A 23,216-nucleotide genomic window follows, 5' to 3' on the forward strand; every position below is an offset into this window, starting at 1 on the left:
CTGGATTTTTTTCTTTACACACAGAAGTTTCCCCTTGATCTGAGAAGGAAGAGTTAGTTACAATGTTCAATTTTAAAAACTTGGCAGACTGCCCTGATGTTTTCTTTTGACAGCTGAGTGAGCAGATAAGTCTCTCCACTTGTTATATAAAAGAACTGGACACACACACACACACACACTCTGCATTCAGTGTAGACTATATATATAGTGCAGGCAGTCTAGTAGTGTATGTGTGTGTATGTATATATATTTATATTACAGTGCAGTCAGTGTACAGTATATAATTACATTACAGTCAGCGTACAGTATATAATAGTGTATTGAAGTAGTTAAGGGAAATCCCTATGACAGAATTAAGAAAAAAACCTTCATGCAGTCGGGTCGTCATCCGGGTACGTCAGCGGGTGGCCCAGCCCTTGCCTATAACAACTGTCACAGTCGGCGGGACGCCTCTCATGGAGGCAGAGTATTTTAGTTTTCTTCTTTTTCTATTTTTCGGGTCCGTCTGCGCCGTGATTGAAGATGGATGGACATCGTGGGACACTCTTTTTTTAATTTTTTTTCTTCTTTTTTAATAAAGGAATTGTCAAAAACCTGTGTATTGTGGTTTTTACTTTTTTACACTTTTTTGGTGAATGGGTAGGGGTACAATGTACCCCATACCCATTCACATAAGGGGGGCTGGGATCTGTTGGCTCCTTTTGTTAAAGGGGGCTTCCAGATTCTGCCAAGGCCCCCCACCCGCAGACCCCCACAACCAATGGCCAGGGTTGTGGGAATGAGGCCCTTGTTCCCATCAACATGGGGACAAGGTGCTTTGAGGCGGACCCCATAGCACCCTCCCCATGTTGAGGGCTAGCGGCCAGGTATGATTCAGGAGGGGATTCCTTTCCTGGCCTGCCAGGCTGCTTGCTCGGATAAGGGTCTGGTATAGATTTTTTTTTTTTGGCATGAAGTTCCTCCTAGGCCTGGTATGGACGGGGGGGGGGGGGTCCCACGCCGATTATTTTATCTATATTGCCGGGATCCGGCAATACATTACAGCCGTAAGCAATTTTTATTGACATTTTTTCCTTTAGAATTGTCAATTTGCTGCGGCGCAGTAAAACACATGAGACAGATGCGCCACTTTACAGGCAGACAAAGGGGACTCCCCAGGCACGTTATTTAACAGAATATTTTATTTTTATTGTTTCACTTTAAGCATTATTAAAATCACTGCTCTTGAAAAAACGGCCATTTAAAAAACATTTTTTTGCATTGATACATGTCCCCTGGGGCAGGACCCGGGTCCCCAAACACTTTTCATGGCAATAACTTGCATATAAGCCTTTAAAATTAGCACTTTTGATTTTTCACGTTCGTGTTCCATTTTTTTGCTTGTTCGCATGTTCTGGTGCAAACCGAACTGGGAGGTGTTCAGCTCATCCCTACTTGCGTATAATGAATGATGTCCCACAACATTCATGCTGCTGGATCCTGTAGAAATCTTCTGTGCATGGTGTCTGGTCCTCTTCCTGGCACTGAACTTCCAGCTCTGCAGACATTAATAGGTTCAGGTCTCTGTGCTGAACTCAATACAAGAAGATCCCAAGGGGGACTATCCTCTCAACCCTTAACCCTTAAGCCCGTGGGTCAGCAACCCGTCGCAAGGACAGCCGCAACCGCGCTGCACACATCTCAGATCACAGGAGCACTCCATATTACAGTCAAAGCAAGTTCTAGGTAAGGGGCGGGCCAGGCGGGAACAGGAGAGCCAGCACCTTCAGTGAGCAGAGCTGTGTCTGTGTTAAAGCAGCTACAGCAGAGGGAAAGAGGTGCTGCAAAACAGGTAACTTCAGGGGGTCAGTACCACAGGAGGTAGCAGGCTTATGACAGGTCCTTAATGCTAGCCTGGCAGTGTTATAAAAGGCTGTTGCTTACAATGCCAGAGATATAAACACTTATTTTGTATTATTGTAGCAGCTGCCTGAGAGGGGGAATGGGTAAATGGCTAGGGCTGTAGTTAAAAAAAGGCTGCTGTGAGTTATTCTTGGCTTACATCTCTGCATGTTGGGAATGCACGCAAAGTTGCATGTGATCCTGTCATGCAAGGAATACGCTGCTCTTTAGCAGACGTGAAGGTGCCAATAATTCCTAATGGCTACCTACCTGGAGTTTGCATGTTCTCCCTGTGCCTGCGTGGGTTTCCTCTGGGTACTCCGGTTTCCTCCCACACTCCAAAGACATGCTTTTAGGTTAATTGGTTCCTGTTCAAATTGTCCCTAGTATGTGTCTGTATGAATGTGAGTTAGGGACCTTAGAGTGTAAGCTCCTTAAGGGTAGGGACTGATGACAATGTATATGGAAAGCGCTGCATAAATTGATGGCGCTATATAAGTACCTGAAATAAATAGATGGCAACCCCACATATAGTAAACTGCGTGTGCTTTCACACTCACCAAAACACATGGTGCCCAGCACCCTGTGGTTCACGGCCAATTTCAAGAAGGGTCAGAGAATTCTTTCCCCATGTTTCTCGCAGGTAGGGCAGCCCATATCAATGAATGGGCTGCCCTAATCACAACACACAGTAGTATGAACCAAGACTTAGGGCCCAATAACACTAGCCTGCACACTAAATCAAAGCAATTTAGTGATTGGCAGAAGTCGATTTTTGGCTGCAGTGATGTGTGCCAGGGAGGTGTGTGATGCGTGTTTTATCACATTACACAGCTCCCTATTTTTTTAATTTCACTTCATTCATGTCACCACACAGCAGCGCAGTGCGTTTCACATGCTATGCAGTGCCATCCAGTGAGGTGTGATATTAGAGCATGCAACATGCACCTCCGGGTTGTCTTGCAGCAAGAACGGGACACATAGAAAACAGCTGTTTTCTATGTGCTACGTGCCCTAGAAGTGACTAGCGTTCTTTCAGTGTCAAAAAACGCCAATCACTGCTCCAGTGTGAACAGGCTCTTGAGAACCAATGACCTCTGCACTGTTTTTTACATTCCACTGACCCTGACCTCAGTGTTACTTACTACACACCTCTGAATCCTGGTTCACATACTACTGACCTCTGAACTGTGCACTACTCTTGCCTGTGCTCTGCATTACTTACTCCTGACCTTCTGAGTTACATACTACTTACCCCTGACCCCTAAACTGTGCATTACATAGTCCTGACCTCTGAACGCTGCATTATATATTACTGACCTCTACATTTCATGTTACATACTACTGACCTCTGAATTCAGCAGTACTTGCTACCGCCCCTAAACTTTTTAAACCTTCCTTTTTAATGGGGCCATGCTAGGTTATCTCCTTAAAAAAAAAAAAAAAGTGCTATGGGCTGGTGACCTTTGATCTCTTCTATGTCGTTCAAGTAGATCTCCACCTCTCCAAGGTTGTCTACCCCTGCCTTTAAAGCCGTGTTCCACCTGCAAATTTTTATTTTTTTACAAACACTGTAGCTGCTGACTTTTAATAAGGACACTTACTTGTTCAGGGAGCCTGCGATGTCGGGCCCCCGAGGCCGATCCGTCCATCGGATCGGGTGCAGGCGCCGCCATTCTAATTAAGGGAAACAGGCAGTGGAGCCTTGCGGCTTCACTGCCCATTTCCTACTGCGCATACGTGAGTCGTGCGGTGCTTTGTGACTGGCCAGCTGTCTTCTGGGACACACACATGTCCCAGAAGACATTGGGGGGTGCTCACTGAAGAAGAGGATATGACGTCCTGCGCCGCGGACCGGATGGATCCGAAGTACAGGCTGTATTCATAAAAAGGCAAGTTAGAAGAAAAAAATAAATAAATAACTAGCCAAAAACGAGGGGTAGAAGAGAGGTGGTCTTTCATTTAAGACAACCTTTTAAAAGTGGGTGGAACTCCGCTTTAAGCCATATGCACATGCATAGTGTGAACTGGATGTAACAAGATCTCTGAATGAGGGGGATGAATGACAGGATTCTCTCCCCCATTCAGATATCTTGTTACAGGCAGTGTAGACAATGCACAGTCTTTTCTCAAATGAAGGAGGAGGATTTTTGGGTCATATAGGAAAGGTGAGAGCACAGAAGTGGCTCATGTGCACAATTGGTGGTGATGTTCCTGCACTGTAATATTTGCCACCTGTTTGTCATTGCAGAGGTGATGAGCACATAAACTTTGTTTTTATGAGCATTGGGAACACTAAAGTTTTGGGAGTGAAAATAGACTGTGCACACAACAATTTACTTCAATATGTATTTTTATTATTTATCTATTTGGTTAGCACATTCACTGCAACTCATGGTACTGATGGTTATTTATTCACATTGATTTGATGTTGGATATGGGGTTAACACTGTATTCAGGATAAAGGCACTTTATGCAAGATAGAGCCACTTTGTGTACGATAGAGGCACTTACAGTGGGGAAAATAATTATTTGATCCCCCTGCACATTTTGTAAGTTTGCCCACTTACAAAGAAATTAAGGGTCCATAATTTTTTATCATAGGTGTACTTTAAATGATAGAGATAGAATATCAACCAAAAAATCCATAAAAAACACATGATACAAATGTTATAAATTGAGTTGCAGTTCAGTGAGTAAAACAAGTATTTGATCCCTTACCAACCAACAATAATTCTGGCTCCCACAGACTGGTTACAGTATTTTTCTCATGTGGTACACAGATTAGTCCTGTTAATTTAAGAAAGTGCTCCTATTGACAACTCGCTATGCGTATAAAAGACACCTGTCCACAGAATTTTTCTTCCAGTCAAACCTCACCATCATGGGCAAGACCAAAGAGCTGTCAAAGGATGTCATGGACAAATTGTAGACCTGCACAAGGATGGAATAGGCTACAAGGCCATCAGCAAGAAGCTTAGTGAGAAGGAGACAGCAGTTGGAGCGATTCTTCACAAATAGAAGAAATACAAAATCACCTTCAATCGCCCTCGATCTGGAGCTCCATGCAACATTTCACCTCATGGGGTAAGGATGATCATGAAAAAAGTGAGGGATCAGCCCAGAACTACACAGGAGGAGCTTGTGAATAATCTCAAGGCAGTTGGGACCACAGTCACCAAACAAACCATTGGCAACACAATACTCCGCCATGGATTGAAATCCTGCAGTGCCTGCAAGGTCCCCCTCCTCAAAAAGGCACATATACAGGCCTGTCTGAAGTTTGCCAATGAACATCTAAATGATTCAGAGAATGATTGGGAAAACGTGCAGTGGTCGGATGAGACCACAATTGAGCTCTTTGGCATTAACTGGACTCGCCGTGTTTGGAGGAAGAAAAATGCTGACTATGACCCTAAGAACACCATCCCTACAGTCTAGCACGAAGGTGGAAACATTATGCTTTGGGGCTGTTTCTCTGCTAAAGGTACAGGCTGACTTTGCCGCATGGACAGGCCATGTTTTGTAAAATCTTGGATGAGAACCTTCTTCCCTCAGCCAGCACACTGAAAATGGGTCACAGTTGGGTCTTCAAGCATGACAATGACCCAAAATATACTGCCAAGGCAACAAAGTAGTGGCTCAAGAAGAAGCACATTAAGGTCATGAAGTGACCTAGCCAGTCTCCAGACCTTAAAGTGATTGTAAAGGCAACAAGGTTTTTTATCTTAATGTATTCGGTGCATTAAGATAAAAAACCTTATGTGTGTAACAGCCCCCCCTAATACTTACCTAAGCCCCTCTCTATCCAACAATGTTGCAGGAGAGACTTGGCTGGCCGGGACTCTTCTCATTAGCTGAGACAGCAGCGTTGCACCGTTGGCTCCCGCTGCTGTCATACAAAGTCAGTGACCCAGTGATGAGAGAGAGGGCGCAGAAACTAGCCAGGGCTTAATGTTTGAATGGACATACAGAGCTGCACCTTGGCTCGTGTGCCCCCATAGCAAGCTGCTTGCTGTGGGGGGCAGTCATCAGGGGGGAGACGCCAGGAGAGCCGAAGAGGGACCAGAGAAGAGGGGGATCCAGGCTGCTCTGTGCAAAACTATTGCACAGATAGGTAAGTTTAATATTTTTAGGCAAACAAAAAAATAAGACTTTAGTATCACTTTAATCCTATAGAAAATTTATGAAGAGAGTTGAAACTTGGAGTTGCCAAGCAACCGCTAAACAAACCTTAAGAATTTAGAGAAGATCTGTAAAGAAAAGTGGACCAAAACCTCTTGAGATGTGTGCAAACCTGGACCCCAACTACAAGAAACGTCTTGCCTCCGTGCTTGCCAACAAGGGTTCCCCTGCCAAGTACGAAGTCATGTTTTGCTTGGGGATCAAATACTTATTTTACTCACTGAACTGCAAATCAATTTAGAACATTTTTTAGTGACAGTACATTTATACTTTAGCTAAATATGGGTTTTGCTATTCTCTCTCAATACTACTTGTAAAGGACTAACGTTAACTTGGTCTGCTTACAAAGATATATCCACCATGCCCAATGTTCTTTAACCACAAAAGGGTATTGGTAAGGCATTGGTTATGTCAACAAACTATGGTTTTCTTCCATGTTCTAATGTTGTCTTTTGCTGTCTATCAGGCCTTGTGAAGATGTGGCATTTAGTGAAGGATATCCAGTGCTTGGGCCAGCTCAAGTTCAGTTAATTCTGAGGTGAGAACTACAGCTTTATATCTCAACAAGAAGAGACTTGCCACTGTGGTAATGCTACCTGCAGTGTTTATTGAAGCACAAATGTGCAACGGGACTGTCAGAGATTGCAAGGATGCAAACAACTCCTAATCATAGATTCATGGGTTTATTTTACACTGTTTTGTGGCACTGACACTTTTTCTTTAACACTTTACAGAGAACTTTGAATCACTAATATAATTACCTGTCTCATGAAGAAATTCACAATCTAATGTCTTATTTATGGCAGGGTCTGAAGGAAGACTTGCCACAAGCAGCCCCACAGCAATCAGATTGTTCTTTTTACTCCTTATAACAGCATAAAAAGAATCAAATGTGTGGCTTTGGGCAATATTGGTTGAAACCATTCAAATGTAAGACCCACAGTTCCTTCTTTGCTGATTATGCAAAATATGTTTGGACTAATTTACTTCTTTTACTGGAATAAATGGAACACTTGAATGCAGTAGATTAATGTATTCTTTTATTAAATTTTTATTTTGAGATGGTGTCAGCCTCAACAACACCAAAAACCTAAATGTATTTATAATTGCTAATAAGTAGATAGCAATGTATTCTGCTGCCCTCTAGTGGAATGAAGAATTAACAATTAAAAAAAAACTGGAACTACAAGTAGGCTTTTTTATGTTCTGGATAGCAGAGAAAGGTTAGATCCCCTCTATATACGTTTGTCTCCCTGATTTGGGGGATTTCCCTTCACTTGCTGTCTTAAAGAGGGGCATAGCAGCAAACTGTGACATGCAGGCTTCACATCGTTCTTTATAGTTACCTCTGGGGGTTTGTAATAGTGTTGATGTTACCCCAGATATACCATGACAGTAAAAAAAGAAAGTTTCACTAACCATAATGGTGTCACGGGTACAGAAAGTGAGGGGCAAATGTCCTCAATCTAGAGGGTTATAGAGAGGACAATATAAAAAAACTGACAGGGTCTAATCACTCCTCGCTAATAAAGAAAAAGCAGTCTCATTTTACATTCTAAGTAGAAACCTGTGCTGAGGAGAAATATATAGCATACCATCATGGTCTCCTTCTGAATATGCCACATCCTGGGCTTTCATGGTAATCCTTTACAATGCTTTGAATCACAGATCTGAAAGTATACAGATCAGGAGTTCTGACTTTACTTGCTGTATACCCGTTCTGGGTCAATGACTCAAAATTCAGGACTGTCAAGCAACTAGCAATTTCCAATAATATTCAGTGGTGGCAGCCAAAACATTTCCCTCTCAACAGGTTGTCTTTAAAGAGGAGCTCCAGTCTTAGTTGAGAATTAAAATTCAGCAGCTATAAAAACTGTAAAACTGTAGCTGCTGACTTTGAATAAAGAGCCGCTCTCCTGTCCCACGATCCAGGAGTGTGCTCACCCCAGATGGTTTCTCCCTGTGTCCTCTCTCACTGACACCCTTACTATGGGCTGTGACAGCTTTCGGCGCTGTGCACTGTGGATGGTCCTGCAGTCTTCTGGGACATATTATGTGTCCCAGAAGACTTCGGGGGGGGGGGGGGGGGGGGGGGGAGGGGGTGCTTCCGCTTCCAATCACTCAGGCAAAATCAGGTACTCGCTCCCCCCCCTCCTCCTCCCCAAAAGCTCCATTTCACAAACAGGAGCAGGGGAGGAGGTCCTAAAGTGGGTCTTTCCCTTTTGGGTGTAGTTCCGCTTTAGTGTATGCTTTATTCTTTAACCACCTTTTACCCCTTTGTCCAGTCTTTGACAAAGTTAATATAGGAGTTATTAAATTCTCCTATATTTAGTTCTTTAAGTCTCAAAATGCACAAGAAATGTGATGCTCATTGAAACACACTGTTGAGAGAACGTTTGCTATAGAAGCCTCTAACATCTTAGATATACTCAATAATAGTAATCATTATTAATTTACTGTACATTTGCTTTTTACCACAAATCGCATCTGCTCAGTGACTTTTTTCTTTTTTTTTGTATCCCTAGATATGATTCAGGAAATGCCAGCTTTGTCATGATCATTGGAGAGGCAAGATACCATCCCTCCCGGGTTCAATATGATTCCAGAATGTAAGTGAAATACATAGTGTTGGCAGTCATACATAAATAAGTCCCCATGCACACAAGTGTCATAATATACTGTGACGCCCATGTGCAAGGGGCCAAAAACTGTGTGTAAAGATTTGAGTAATGTTGAGTATAGGCGAGTAAAGGTGTGCAAGCATATAGACGAGTAAAATTTTTCTTTATTGCCAGTATTGTAATATACTCACTTATACTCACGTAAACATTAAACGAGTAAACGCGTAAGTAAATTACTGCACTCAAATGTAAAAAATGTTATATTTATTTTACTGCTCTGTCCTTAACGCTGTATTACTGATCTTTACCGAGCAGTGTGCAATGTCCCATAGACAACAATGCATACCAACGCATTTTAGATTAGTAAAAAACAGCATTTTTTACTCCCATGTGCAACAGGCCTTACTGTTGCCATATGTTATATATCTGTTTTTTCAATTAATTTGTTATTTAGTTCAGTTTAGTTCAGTTTAACAATTAGTGCTAAGGTTCCCCCCCCTATCAGATATCTGTGATATTGCTTATTGATTCCAGTTGTAGCCGTCCAGTCTGTTACCTGTCACTATGGCTGAAATTAAAGACTACAGCAAACCCCATCCCTCACTACCCTATGGAAAAAGGGGAATTAATTTTGTCTGTTTCTTAGAAACACATGTGAATTTTTATCTGCTTAAACTAAATAACCATTTTTATAGTTTAACGTTTATGTACATTGGTCTACATAGTTCCGCATTGACAGTAGCTAACATAGTCTAAGGTGGAGCAAAAGTCCAGATGCTTGAAATAAACAGGTTGGTGACCCCCGCTCCAGGTAACTGGGTTTGAATTTCCCGTCCTCCGCTGGGTGAATTGTGAGAGCTCATAGCTATGAGTAAGCGCTCTATGGGAGCGTGAAACACGTCAGAGGTTATGCTGTATCACTTCAACAGAGCAATGTACGCATTTTATACCATGTCATTTTTTCAATAAAGAAGATTTTACCTATATTATTCCAATCCGGAGTGCGGCAGTCCAGATTTTTCATTGCACCTATACCATAGTCTAAGGTGGCTTCATGGGATGAAGAGCGGCTCTCTGGTAAGTCACTGCTGATACTGACTATGGCACCAATGTAATGGACAGTTTGCTTTCCACTGACTGCAATATCAGGACTGTTGTCCCTACAACTGATTACCGATATTAATGATTTTTTCGTCGTCTGAACACTAAGACTAGGACACTTTTTTTCTTTTCTCTCTCAGCATGGTAAATCATACTATGTTACATGTTTCTGACCACTGCACTCTGTAAGCTGGTGTATACATTTACATACTCCCAAGCCTCACATTTACGCTGTGTTGAATGTTACACATTTCTGAACCCTGCACTTGATTTGCTATGTTGTACATTACATAGTCCTGACCCCTACGCTCTAAAATCTATGTCATATGTACTCCTGTCCCCTGCGTCCTATAAGATAGCTTATATGTTACATGCTTATGATTAGTGCACTATATTGTATGTCGCTTTTCCTCACTGCTGCATTTTGTATGCTGCATTGTACATTACATACTCCTGACATCTGCACTGTATAAACTGCGCTAAATGTTACATATTGCATGTTTATTGCATGTTACATATTCCTGATCCCGGCACTATGCAGCGTGTTATATGTTTCATAGTCCTGACCTCTACACTCTCTCCTTATGGTAGGCAAGACAAGGTTTTAGCTATCTGTCTGCTTGTGCATCCTGCAGAGTCATGTAGGCTGGATACACAGGGGAGCAAATAGGAAGTTCATTGCTGCCAATCACAATCATCACTCATGTCACATAGGACAATTAGTTGTAGAGGAAGGAGGAAGCTTAGGACTGCATTACTCTGAAAATTGGCATTCTCAGACAGAATGACAGTGCTTAAAGGAGTTGTAAAGGCAGAAGGGTTTTTTTATCCTAATACATTCTATGCATTAAGATAAAAAAAACCACCTGTGTGTACCAGCCCCCCCAGCACCCCCCTTATTACTTACCTGAGTCCCTTCTCTCTGCAGTCATTTTCACAAGTGCTTTAGCTGTCCCAGACACTCCTCCTGATTGGCTGAGACACAGCAGCGGTGCCATTGGCTCCTGCGGCTGTCAATAAAAACCAGTCAGGCAATCAAGGGGGAGAGGGGCAGGGCCTGGTCGGGGCTCAGAGTCTGAATGGATACGCGATGCTCTGACTCGGCTCGAGTTCCCCCTGTAGCAATCTGCTGGCTTAGGGGGCACTCAATAGGAGGAGGAGCCAGGAGAGCAGAAGAGGGTCCCGGGAAGAGGAGGATCAGGCTGCTCTGTGCAAATCCAGCTGCACAGGGGAAGTAAGTATAATATGTTTGTTGTTTGAAAAAAAAAAAAAAACAAGCATTTACAATCACTTTAAGGGGGATCAGCTTGAATTCTATTGCCACTCAGAATAAGGAACTATGATAAAATGGCAGGATTAAAAGGTATTTACTAAATAGGACTTATAATGGGACATTAAAATGAAATTTAACATTTTGGGTTTACTGACATCTTAAAGCTGAGTTCCACCCAAAAGTGGAACTTTCGCCTTTTTGTCTCCTTCCCCACTTCTGGACGCTGTGCCATCTCTCAGAATTTCATGCCCCCTTCTCCTTCCTCCACCGCCAGGCCAATTAGAAAGCGCACTTCGCGTATGCACAGTAGAGAACCGGCTGTGCAGCCGAAAGGCTTCACTGCCGGGTTCCCTTACCAGGAATGGTAGCGGCTGCATATTCAGATTGGCTGGGGTGCTTACATCGTGGGCTCCCTGGACAGGTAAGTGTCCATATATTAAAATTCAGCAGCTGCAGTATTTGTAGCTGCTGACTTTTCATTTTTCATGGGGGGGCGGACCTCCTCTTTAAGGAGTATTTATATGGTACACAAACTGCAGTATATACGTGCAGTGTATACAGTCAATAGACTCAGGTTTAATATAATTGTGCCCATTAAGGACCATTCAAAGCAAGGAATTTGCCACTGTGCAGGTAGTGAACCCAAACTTATTCCTCCTCCATGTACTCCCAGGCCTGCCTCTCTGTTCGGCTTAAAGTTCCAGAAACCCAAAGACCTGCCTACCTGCTAAAGAAAGTAATATTGTACGCTGAAGAGTTGTTTTATGCTTCTGAATATGGCATATGCTGCTGATCACTGAAACGCTCTTTAATGAACCACCTCACTTCCTTTTCATACAATAGATGAACTGTCTCTGGTTGACCTTTTTGTGTTATGCTGCTGATCACAAGAGGTGATAAAAGACTGTTTTGGGAGGGTTGTTACGCAGCTAACATGTATAGGATGTTAAAGCGGAACTAAACTCATAGATTTAAAGAGGTAGTAAACTTCTCTGTTTTGTTTGTACCTATAGGTAAGCCTATAATAAGACTTACCTAATAGGTACTGTAAATATCTCCTAAACTTGCACAGTTTAGGAGATATTTACTGTATACTGCGCTGATTAGGTAATCGGCGCATGCACTTTGAAGAAACGGCCGCCTGTGCTGTTTCTTCAGGGCCTGTGCTGTGACCGTGGCTCCCGCGTGCATGCGAGGGAGTGCAATCATCGTGGCTCCATCCAATCGCAGCGCCAGAGACCTTGAACCTGGAAGAAACTCCGGGGAGGATGTCAGCGGTGTGCGGGCACCATTGCAAAGCTTTGTTCTAAGGTAAGTATTTCATAATGAGCTAGTATGCTATGCATACTAGCTCATTTCACCTTTGTTTTGCAGGTTTATTTTCACGGGGGTTTAAACCTCTTTAACATTTTCAAAAAACCTATCAGTGCATGCCAGGAGTGTAACTGTCCCATTTGCTTGTCCTCTCAACCAAACTATCAAACTATTGGTGTTGGTTGGTGTCAATTGATTACATGTGCATCATCATGGCAGTTGAAGATCAAACAGAGGCTAAGATGGCAGTTACCTTGGCTGAACACGATAGGAGGGTTTAGTTCCACTTTAAGTGCAACCCGTAAAAAATGTCCATGGTTATACCTCTTCTGCATGCTTATAGACCTACATCTTTTATGTGCTGTTGGCCCCTCATTCTGTTGAAACACCATCATACAGGCATGATCACATCAGACAGACTTCTCGCATATGTGGCCCCTTTCATTTACTATGAATCACCCCTATTTTGTCTAAAACTGGCCCTGAAGAGAAGCAGATGCAAAAGTAAATATACATACACTCTCTTTTTACTCCTCCTCAAAAATTCATTTTAGATGGCAGTCTTCAGTTAGTTTCACAATTCCAAAACATCAGATATTATTGCACATGGATCTTTTAATGACTAGAGTACCCTTTAAAAAGTCATAGTTGACTTGGGGTGGAACCAAGCCTTTTAGCCAGGGGGCAAAGCCAGGTAAGTTGACATCCAAAAACTGCTGACTGATTAGTGTGCAGGAGTAGATAATGGAGTTCCTATGTGATCATTGCCTAAGGCATTTAAGATCGTGCTTGCATGCACTTTTTAAATGTGAGTTTTCTGTATGATTTGTTTTCATCTTAAACTAAAGGATTTTATAGGATTAGTGCTTTTTCTGCTTTGTTCTTACTTGGTGTATAAACAGAGGAAGTCTATTAACACTAAGAAGTGTATTTGGATGAGGAGTTATTGCCACAGGAATATACCTAAGCCGTGTTTGCTTTTCTATGATTGAAAGGTAAACAGAATTTTCCAATTTGAGGTGGACGGTTGGAATTTACATGCAGAGATTTAAAGATATACAATTGAGAAAAAAAATGTCTAGGACTTTTTGTAATAATGGGACTTTGTGTCACAAATGATAAATTACCAGCTCACTCTGTTTTATTGATTGTGGGCCTATAATCAATATGAACAAGTCATATTTGCTTTTATATTCAATGGAAATATTTTTAGAGATCAGCCTAAACGATGTATGATGTTTTTATATATAATTGTGTTTGTCAAATGTATTCTAAAAATTATGTATGTAGCAGTTATAGTTGGGTTGTGGTTTCTGTGGTGTTTTTTTTATTAAGTGCAGAAGATATAATTTTAATTTATTAGATATAGTGTAAGTTCCCTTTGTCTCAGCAACATTCATAAAGAGAGTTCCCTTCATGAGCAAAGTTGAAGGAAAAAATTCCTCTTAAGTACTAAGTGCTTTGTGATGCACTGGATATACAAGTTCAAAGGGTAGAAAGCATATACAATGGAGACTGCTGTTTTGGTTGATGTCTGATTTATCTCTTTCATCTTGCTTTTGCCTTTTCTGATTGCAACTACACAGGCATTTTTCCTTTATTTTTTTTTTTTTTTTTTTTCCTTGGGGGGATTTAAAGTCTTGTAACCACTTTCAACCATAAAAAACTAATAGTAACAGAAAATGGCAAGTATATTTCTGAAACGTCTTTGCTTTTTTGGCTGAAGAAATAGGTCTAGAATACTTGGATGTATGTGGACCTGTGACATTTTGCATTTTGTTCTCCTTTTGTCTATCTGCCTATTTGGACTTCTTTAAAGGGAGTTATGTGAGTTGAAATGAAACGGTCACTGGTGAATTGGTTTTAAAGGTGCAGTATCTGGAACTGCCGTCTTCATCCTTGCTTAACTGTCTAATGCAGCCTTTCTCAACTAGGATTTTGTGGAATCTCCAGGTTCCTCCAGAGGTTGCTAGGGGTTTCTTGATCGGTGTTAGTAAACACTGACACCGATCCTCTTTTTAGATCTCTGTGAGAGGAGCATTCTTCCCACTGACCATGCTAATGTGATCTGTAGATATAGTAAGTATTATCAGGGGTTCTTTGAGACCAGAATGTTATTTTAAGGGTTCCTCAATGTTAAAAAGGTTTGAAAGGCTGGCCCAATGAGTTATTTACTCAGTATAATTGTAATAATAATAAGTTTGAATTCACAATCCACATATCTCTTTGATCAGTGACCTAACACATAGTGAAGCAAGGATAAGTATGGGCACTGGCAGTGTAAAAACAGAGAGGCAATAGCCACTGCCGTAATTTTGTCCTGCTAGGTTTCTTTTCTTAAAGCAATGAGCAGTGTCCATAGGGCAGTGTCCAATAGCAAGCAATCGGTCAACATCTTTGAAGCAGACCTTGCAGCACAGAATTAATGTAAACTGCTGCCTGGATTGACACGAAATAATAAATAAAAATGTTTTTACCATATAGAGAACAATTTTTGGACTCTCTGCCCTGTCTAGGCAGTCAGTGGTGAAATGTGCCCTGCCTTCTGCAACCTACTGGGAAGGCCATATCACTAGATGTTGAAGACCGACCTTAAAGCGTTGGTTAACCCCCCCCAAAAAATATGGATCCTGTTTCTTTAGAGGATGTAATAAAGCACAGTGCTTGTGCTGTGTCGTTTGGCCCCCTGTATCACCTTTAATACCTAGCTGATCCAGCCAGTTTCTGCCCTCCCCTTTGTAAACTGACCTTGGTGTATCATGGCTGCTGAGCCCTGACACCGTAGTCAGTTTACGTGCCTCTGCCAACCGCAGCTCTCCTCTCCTCCTATGTGCTCCTGTGTCCCACTCCCCCCTCCCCTCCCTGCCTGTCTGCCCATGTGTCAGTGCCCGCCCCACAACTCCTCATGCTCTCATAACAGTTTAAAATGTATATAATCCTGCAGGTTCCCTAAGACCGCTGCTCCTGTCTGTGCTTTATTAAAAAATGCCTCCTTTACCGGGTTTCAGATTGGCTCCCCGCAATCACATGATTGGCCGGCTCTTTCTTTCCTCTCCTCCTTGCGTCCCAGCTGATATCAGTGGGGGAATCTCGGCCCTGCTCGCTGCATCTCTCAGCCGGCCAGAGAGGAGACACAGCCAGTGACGTGATTGCAAGGAGCCACTCTAAAACCCGGTAAAGGAGTCATTTTTTTTAAAATAAAATACACATAGGAGCAGCTATCATTAGGCAACCAGCAGGATTATGTAAAGTGGTATAAGTGGGTTAACAACCACTTTAAATGCTTTTCCCAAAACTTGTGAAAATTTGTTCCGACACAAATTACATGGCATACACCATCTGCTTATACGGGGATCTGGCATGCACTTCATTAGTGGGCTGGTTAAAAGAAATGGCAAAAAAATACTTCTGTTGACATGCTTTAGAAACTGATACCAACTCCCGCCTGGTGAGACATTTTTGGTAAAGTGTACAAAAACTCAAAATCAATTTTTTCCATTTGATTTGCATCATGCCTCATGAGACTCATCAGCAATTATTTAAACCTGGATTCTCCCATCAACACACATTTACTTTACAAGCATGCAAACACAAAACCAAAAATTGATGAGCACAATACACCTTTTATTCAATAAATTGGATATCACTGTGAAGTGACATGGTATTTACTGCAGTGAGTGTCGGTGTCTCTCTGAATCGGTGTCAGCATAGGCTACTAATCACCACAAAGTAGGCCATTTTACATCTAATCTGCCCTCCTTAATACAGTAGAAAAACATCTACTGGAATAAGGCTGCAGGAATACCAAGACATACAATTCCCCATCTGTCTGTGAATTCCGTTGCTGTTTTGGGCACAGATTGCCCAGATCTTGCCAGTTTGGCCATATGTTCACACTTTCTGATCACTTTTGATATTGTGTTTCACAGGTGCATTAGCTTATTTAGAAATATGAAAATATAAAATGATTGTTGGACCCCAGTATCAACCTTTCTTTTTTTTGCTTTCAGTTTTTTGCAGATTGTGTTGTATGCCCATAAACACCAGTATGCATGAGGCCTTTTTTCAGTAAGGCAGTAAACAAAAATAGTTCCAATACAGGAGGGCTTTTTACAACAAGCCAAGCATAAAACAAACAAAACATATGCTTGTTTGAGCCACTAACTAAACAGTATCTGGCCATACATGGGGCATGGCTGGAATGTGAGCCCAGCAGGACATGTGCAAGCTGAGCTCCGCTCCTATCTGGTCCTGGTCATATCCTTTGGTTCTGCTCTATTGACCCACCCTGCTCTTGGTCTCCTTGCTGCTTCTGCAGTGATTGTGTTGCAGTGTCTCCCTATGTCCCCAGGCAAGCCTAAGCTGATTAAACCTCTGGTGGGTTTTTCCCACACCCCGCCACCAGTGCCCATCTTGGACACGAGGTCTCCTCATACTGCAGTCTCGGCAGGCACACAGACACAACTCCGGCAGACATGGAGGGGGCCAGCCCGAACGCTACAGATCTTCTCATTGCCATCACCTCCAGCAAGGTAGCCCTCATCTCAAAAATTGACATGCTTTCCACGGATATCTTCCTCATCCATCATGGAGAAGTACTGAGGGCAGTTCTTGGAGGCTGAGTTCCACGTATCCACCATGGAGGACACGGTTCGGGCGGACTCCAGGGAGCTCCATGCGCTGTAATGCCAGGTAAAAGCTCTCCAAGAGAAGTTTGTGGATATGGAAAACTGGCTCGGCCACAATTACCTAAAGGTGGTGGGGATCCCTAAATGGGTGGAAGGCTCTAACCTTCCTTATTTGCTGAGAAATTTCTAATCAATCTACTCGGCCTACACGATCTACCTCCTATGTTTGTAGTTGAGAATGCCCACAGAGTTCCCCCTGCTCCATCGATCCCTGGTGCTTCAGCGAAGCCGTGGTGCTCAACTACTGGGTCTGTGATGTACTCCTGGCGGCTACAAGGAACAAACAAGAGCTGGTCTAGGAAAATGCCAGGATCTCTATTTTAACAACGCAGGCGCTCCTTTACCGATATCCACTAATGTCTTCAAAATTGTGGCCTAAAGTACAACTTGCTTTATCCTAGCCGACTCCGGGTTCTAGATGATGGTACAACCCAATTCTTCGACATGCCGGCTGTGGTGGAGAGCTGGCTGGAAAACCGGTGACTTTCCACCTTGCTTTACAATGCATCTTTAAGTCTTTTACCCTTCCTTTAATACACAGGCATTTTGAATTTACTTCTCTACTTTTCCTTGCCAGCTTTGGGCTCTCCAGCCTGTTTTACACTGACTTTCTCTTGCTGCTCCTTGTCCAATCCTGGGCAGGGAGTGTCACATTTTCAGCAATGTTTTCTCCACACCGCTACTACATCTGTCTCTCATGGGAGTAGCTAGCTCTGTCTGATACACTAGAGACCTTTTGCTATTTTTTTCTTCTTTTTTGCATTTCATCTTTTTCTTTTTTTTGTGCCACATGTTTGTTTTGATTGCCGTTAACTCCAAGTTCTCAGTGTGGGGTCAAAGCCTTGCACTGCCGGGACGTTTGTTCTGTGCAGTGCCTCGATTTGGAGTCTTTTTTTATTTTTTTATCAGGAATGTTAAATATTTTAGTATAGTACTTTTTATGGTGTACGTTTTGCTGCCCGTTAGACTCCCATGTTTCCTCTCACTATCCTAGATTGGTCATGTTGGTTATTTCGCCAAAAAGGTGTTTCACGCCACATACTCTTCCTTCTCCAGAGGGGTTTCTGTTTTAAACACTTACAGACCAGAAGATTTGGCTGCTTAATGCCCAGGCCATTTTTTGAAGTTCGGGGGACCTATGGCTGCAAATGGGCACAGTGAGGCATGCAAATGGGCATTGTTGACCCTCTTTTCCACTTACAGTAGCTGCGTGTTTCTCACCCTAGGCTTATACTTGAGTCAATAAGTTTTCCCAGTTTTTTGTGGTAAAATTAGGTGCCTCGGCTTACATTCGGGTCGGCTTATACTCGAGTATATACGGTACATGGGTTACACCATAGGTAACGTATAAGCGCTCAGTTCCCTCTTGTAGAGCATATGGTACACCCTCGTAGACTTGATTTATTTATTTTTCTATCATACCCTATAGCCAAAGTCTATGCATCCTACTCCTGATGAGTGGCTGTTACCGCCACAAAACCCGTCGAGTTGTAATTCAAGGATGCCAAGCTAAGCTTGTCTTAAAATCATGAATTCTGTAAATTTTATTGTATGTTTACAGTTATCATGACGATTACAATCACTGGACCTGTATTTGTATCAATTTATTAATTGCTTCTGTCTGTACCAAACACAATCGTGTGTGAGGAGATTGCGGTAACATCTCGTTAGCGCTTACAGTGTACACCAATCACACTGATTGCCCCCCCTAATAAAGAGGACCTGTCACCACCCATCAAAGTACCTGTCACCACCTATCAAAGTACCTGTCAGTCTTCCTAAATACCTGAGTACCTCTCACAGTCCATCTGAGTACCCGAGTACCTCTCACAGTCCATCTGAGTACCCGAGTACCTGTCACAGTCCATCTGAGTACCTGTCACAGTCCATCTGAGTACCTGTCACCGCCCTTCAGAGTACCCAAATACCAGTCACCAGCCCATGAGAATACCCGAGTACCTATCTGTAGCCCATCAGAGTACCCAAGTACCTGTCACCAGCCCATCAGAGTACCCAAGTAACTGTCTGCAGTTCATCAAGTTACCCGAGTACCTATCTGCAGCCCATGCCTCATAGAATATACATTGGGGTGTTTGCTTTCCAAAATGGGGTCATTTTGTGGGTAATTCCACTGTCCTAGTGCTCAAGGACCTTCAGAATTGTGATATGTAGGAATTAAATGAGATGTGTAATTTATGCTCATAGAACGCCTGAAGGTACTACTTCAATGTTGGGCTTCTGTATGTGGCCAGGCTGTGTAAAAGTCTCACACATGTGGTATTGCCATACTGAGGAAGAGTAGCAGAATGTATTTTGGGGTGTAATTTTTGCTATATACATGCTATGTGTTATAAATATCTTATAAATTGACAACTTTGTGTAAAAAAAAAAAAAAAAATGCGTTTTTCATTTTTTTCCACATTTTCCAAAAACGTCTGAAAAAAAAATGAACCGTTCAAAAGACTCAATATACCTCATAGATTATACGTTGGGGTGTTTGCTTTCCAAAATGGGGTCATTTTGTGGGCAATTCCATTGTCCTGGTGCTCCAGGGCCTTCAAAAATGTAATGGGTGGTTGAGAAATGAGATGTGTTTATTTATGCTTGTAGAACGCCTGAAGGTGCTACTTCACTTTTGGGCCTTTGTATGTGGCCAAGCTGTGTAAAAGTCTCACACGTGGTATTGCCATACTCAGGAAGAGTAGCAGAATGTATTTTGGGGTGTAATTTGTTATATGCATATGCTGTGTGTGAGAAATAACCTGATAATATGACAATTTTGTAAAAAAAAAAAAAAAAAAAATCTTCATTTTGCAAAGAATTGTGGGAAAAAATTACAACTTAAAAAAAACTCACCATGCTACTTACTTAATACCTCGGAATGTCTACTTTCTAAAAAGGGGTCATTTGGGGGGTATTTGTACTTTCCTGACTTGTTAGTGTCTCAAGAAATGAGATATGCCTAACGTACTGAAGGCCTGATCAGATGTGATCAATTTTCAGTGATTGGCAGCATAGTTTGTAGACTCTCTAACTTTCACAAAGACCAAATAACATACACTAATTTGGGTTATGTTTATTAAAGCTATGTAGCAGTATACATTTTGGCCAAAATTTATGAAGAAAAATTACTAATTTGCTAAATTTTATGACAGAAACAAAGAAAAGAGCATTTTTTCACAAGATTTATGTTCTTTCTTTTTTTTGTAGCACAAATAAAGTGATTAAATACCACCAAAAGAAAGCTCTATATGTGTGAAAAAAAGAACGCAAATTTCATATGGGGTACAGTGTTGCATGACCGAGTAATTGTCATTCAAAGTGTGAGAGCGCTGAAAGCTGAAAATTGGTCTGGGCAGGAAGGGGGTGTAAGTGCTCTGTATTGAGGTGGTTAAAGAACCAATTTGTTTAACGACCCGGTTATTGGAACGGAACCTGGTCGTTAAGTGAGGAGAGCCTGTGTATATAGTTTTTTTGTAGTCAACACCAATAAGATATATAGAATACCTAAGAACTACTAATGGTATATGCAAATACTGTAATGGAATCTATCATTCATAAGAATGTAATACCCATTAGATCAAAGTGCAAGAAACCAGTGCAAACTCCCTTTGTACATGAATGGCTACTGGTCACATAGATAGTTGTAAATGCCTTTTCTTTCTTTTTACACAGATATATCCGGGTTGCCATTCTTCCATCGTCAGGTGACATGAGTTGCCTCTTTCGGACCAAAGTATACCCTGCAGCAGAGACAGTGGTGTTTAATGAGCTCTTCAGAGCCTCTATTTTACAGAGTGCTCTGCAGCAGAAGATTCTAAGAGTGGATGTGTGTTCGGCTGGAAGACCTCATCGAGAAGAGTGCCTGGTATATGACATACATCTTCACTTCTTTTTCAGAGAACCCTTGAAATCTATTATTCATCAAGTGGCTTTCAATTCACATATGTGTGCAGCATTCAGAAATTTTCAGCATATCACTGCAATAGAGTAAACATTAGCGGGTGCACTGAAAGCAAGCTCTTTAATCAAGTATCATTTAACAAAGTGAACAGTCATTCATTGATTGCCCAGCAGCGTTTCTTAGTCGCCCATTCAAACTGTTTGTTGCAATGTGTAATGAAATCATTTGTTGTTAGGATCATATCTTTACTGGCTGTGCCTTGACTTTAACTGAAACCCACAAAGGCCTTTTTTTTTTTCTTTTTTTCTTTTTTTTTTACAGTCTTTAGAGAAAACATTTGCTGAAAGAAATGCAAAAGCTGCTAATTCTGACTTCCTCCTGAAAATGCTACGTACATGGCCGTCATGCTAATAACATGACGTCTATGCTTTCTGAGGCACTAACCCAAATCTAGTATTCAACCTGTGAAGTCAGGATTTCCCATCTGTATATGTGTTATAGCTACAGTGCTTTAAAAAATATTCATACCCTTTGAAATTTTCCACATTTTGTCATGTTACAACCAAAAACGTAAATGTATTGTACTGGGATTTTATGTGATAGACCAACACAAAGTGGCACATAATTGTGAAGTGAAACTAAAATGATAAATGGTTTTCAAATTTTTTTTACAAATAATTATCTGAAAAGTTTGGGGTGCATTTGTATTAAGCCCCCCTGAGTCAATACTTTGTAGAACCACCTTTCACTGCAATTACAGCTGCAAGTCATTTTGGGGATGTCTCTACCAGCTTTGCACATCTAGAGAATGAAATTTTTGCCCATTCTTCTTTGCAATATAGCTCAAGCTCTGTCAGATTGGATGGAGAGCATCTGTGAACAGCAATTTTCAAGTCTTGCCGCAGATTCTCAATTGGATATAGGTCTGGACTTGACTGGGCTATTCTAACATATGAATATGCTTTGATCTAAACCATTCTATTGTAGCTCTGGCTGTATGTTTAGGGTTGTTGTCCTGCTGGAAGGTGAACCTCCATCCCAGTCTCAAGTCTTTTGCAGACTCTAACAGGTTTTCTTCTAAGATTTCCCTGTATGTGGCTCCATCCATCTTCCCATCAATTCTCACCAGATTCCCTATCCCTGCTAAAGAAAAGCATCCCCACAACATGATGCTGCCACCACCATGTTTCATGGGTAGGGTGATGTGCAGTGTTAGTTTTCTGCCACACATAGTGTTTTACTTTTAAGCCAAAAAGTTAAATTTTGGTCTCATCTGACCAGAGCACCTTCTTCCACATGTTTGCTCTGTCCCCCACATGGCTTCTCGTAAACTGCAAACGGGACTTCTTATGGCTTTCTTTCAGCAATGGCTTTCTTCTTGCCACTCTTCTATAAAGGCCATATTTGTGAAGTGCACGACTAATAGTTGTCCTGTGGACAGGTTCTCGCACCTGAGCTGTGGATCTCTGCAGCTCCTCCAGAGTTACTATTGGACTCTTGGTTGCTTCTCTGATTAGTGCTCTCCTTGCCTGGCCTGTGAGTTTAGGTGGAAGGCCATGTCTTGGTAGGTTTGCAGTTGTGCCATACTCTTTGCGTTTTCAGATGAAGGATTGAACAGTGCTCCGTGAGATGTTCAAAGCTTGGGATATTTTGTTATAACCTAACCCTGCTTTAAACTTCTCCACAACTATCCCTGACCTGTCTGGTGTGTTCCTTGGCCTTCATGATGCTGTTTGTTCAATAAGGTTCTCTAAAAAACCTCTGAGGGCTTCACAAAACAGCTATATTTATTCTGAGATTAAATTAGACACAGGTGCACTCTATTTACTAATTAGGTGACTTCTGAAGGCAATTGGTTCCACTAGATTTTAGTTAGGGGTATCAGAGTAAAGGGGGCTGAATACAAATGCACGTCACACCTTTCACATATTTATAAAAAATTTGAAAACCATTTATCATTTTCCTTTCACCTCTCAATTATGTGCAACTTTGTGTTGGTCCAGCACATAAAATCCCAATAAAATACATATACATTTTTTGGTTATAACATGACAAATTGTGGAACATTTCTAGGGCTATGAATACTTTTTTCAAGGCACTGTATCAATTGGCTTTCCCTAAAATAGGGGTCAGCAATTTCAGAGTCTGTAATACTTCCAGAACAGGAAATCCTTTAGGCTGCATTCACACCTCAGCAGAGCGATTTTCAGCGTTTTTATTGAAGAGTTTTGCAAGTGTATAAGGGTGTT

General features: G+C 41.8%; 1 protein-coding gene across 1 annotated transcript in view; it reads left to right on the forward strand.

Annotated features, from left to right (window-relative positions):
• WWC2 (WW and C2 domain containing 2) overlaps positions 1-23,216 on the forward strand; it is a 203,050-nt gene that overhangs the window by 120,001 nt on the left and 59,833 nt on the right. The window contains exons 12-14 of the mRNA XM_073606900.1: positions 6,533-6,604; positions 8,592-8,675; positions 20,739-20,931. Coding sequence (XP_073463001.1) covers positions 6,533-6,604; positions 8,592-8,675; positions 20,739-20,931 — 349 coding nt within the window. The remainder of the gene's footprint in view (positions 1-6,532; positions 6,605-8,591; positions 8,676-20,738; positions 20,932-23,216) is intronic.

This window comes from Aquarana catesbeiana, linkage group LG01 (assembly GCF_042186555.1).
Source record: "Aquarana catesbeiana isolate 2022-GZ linkage group LG01, ASM4218655v1, whole genome shotgun sequence".
NCBI lineage: Eukaryota > Metazoa > Chordata > Amphibia > Anura > Ranidae > Aquarana > Aquarana catesbeiana.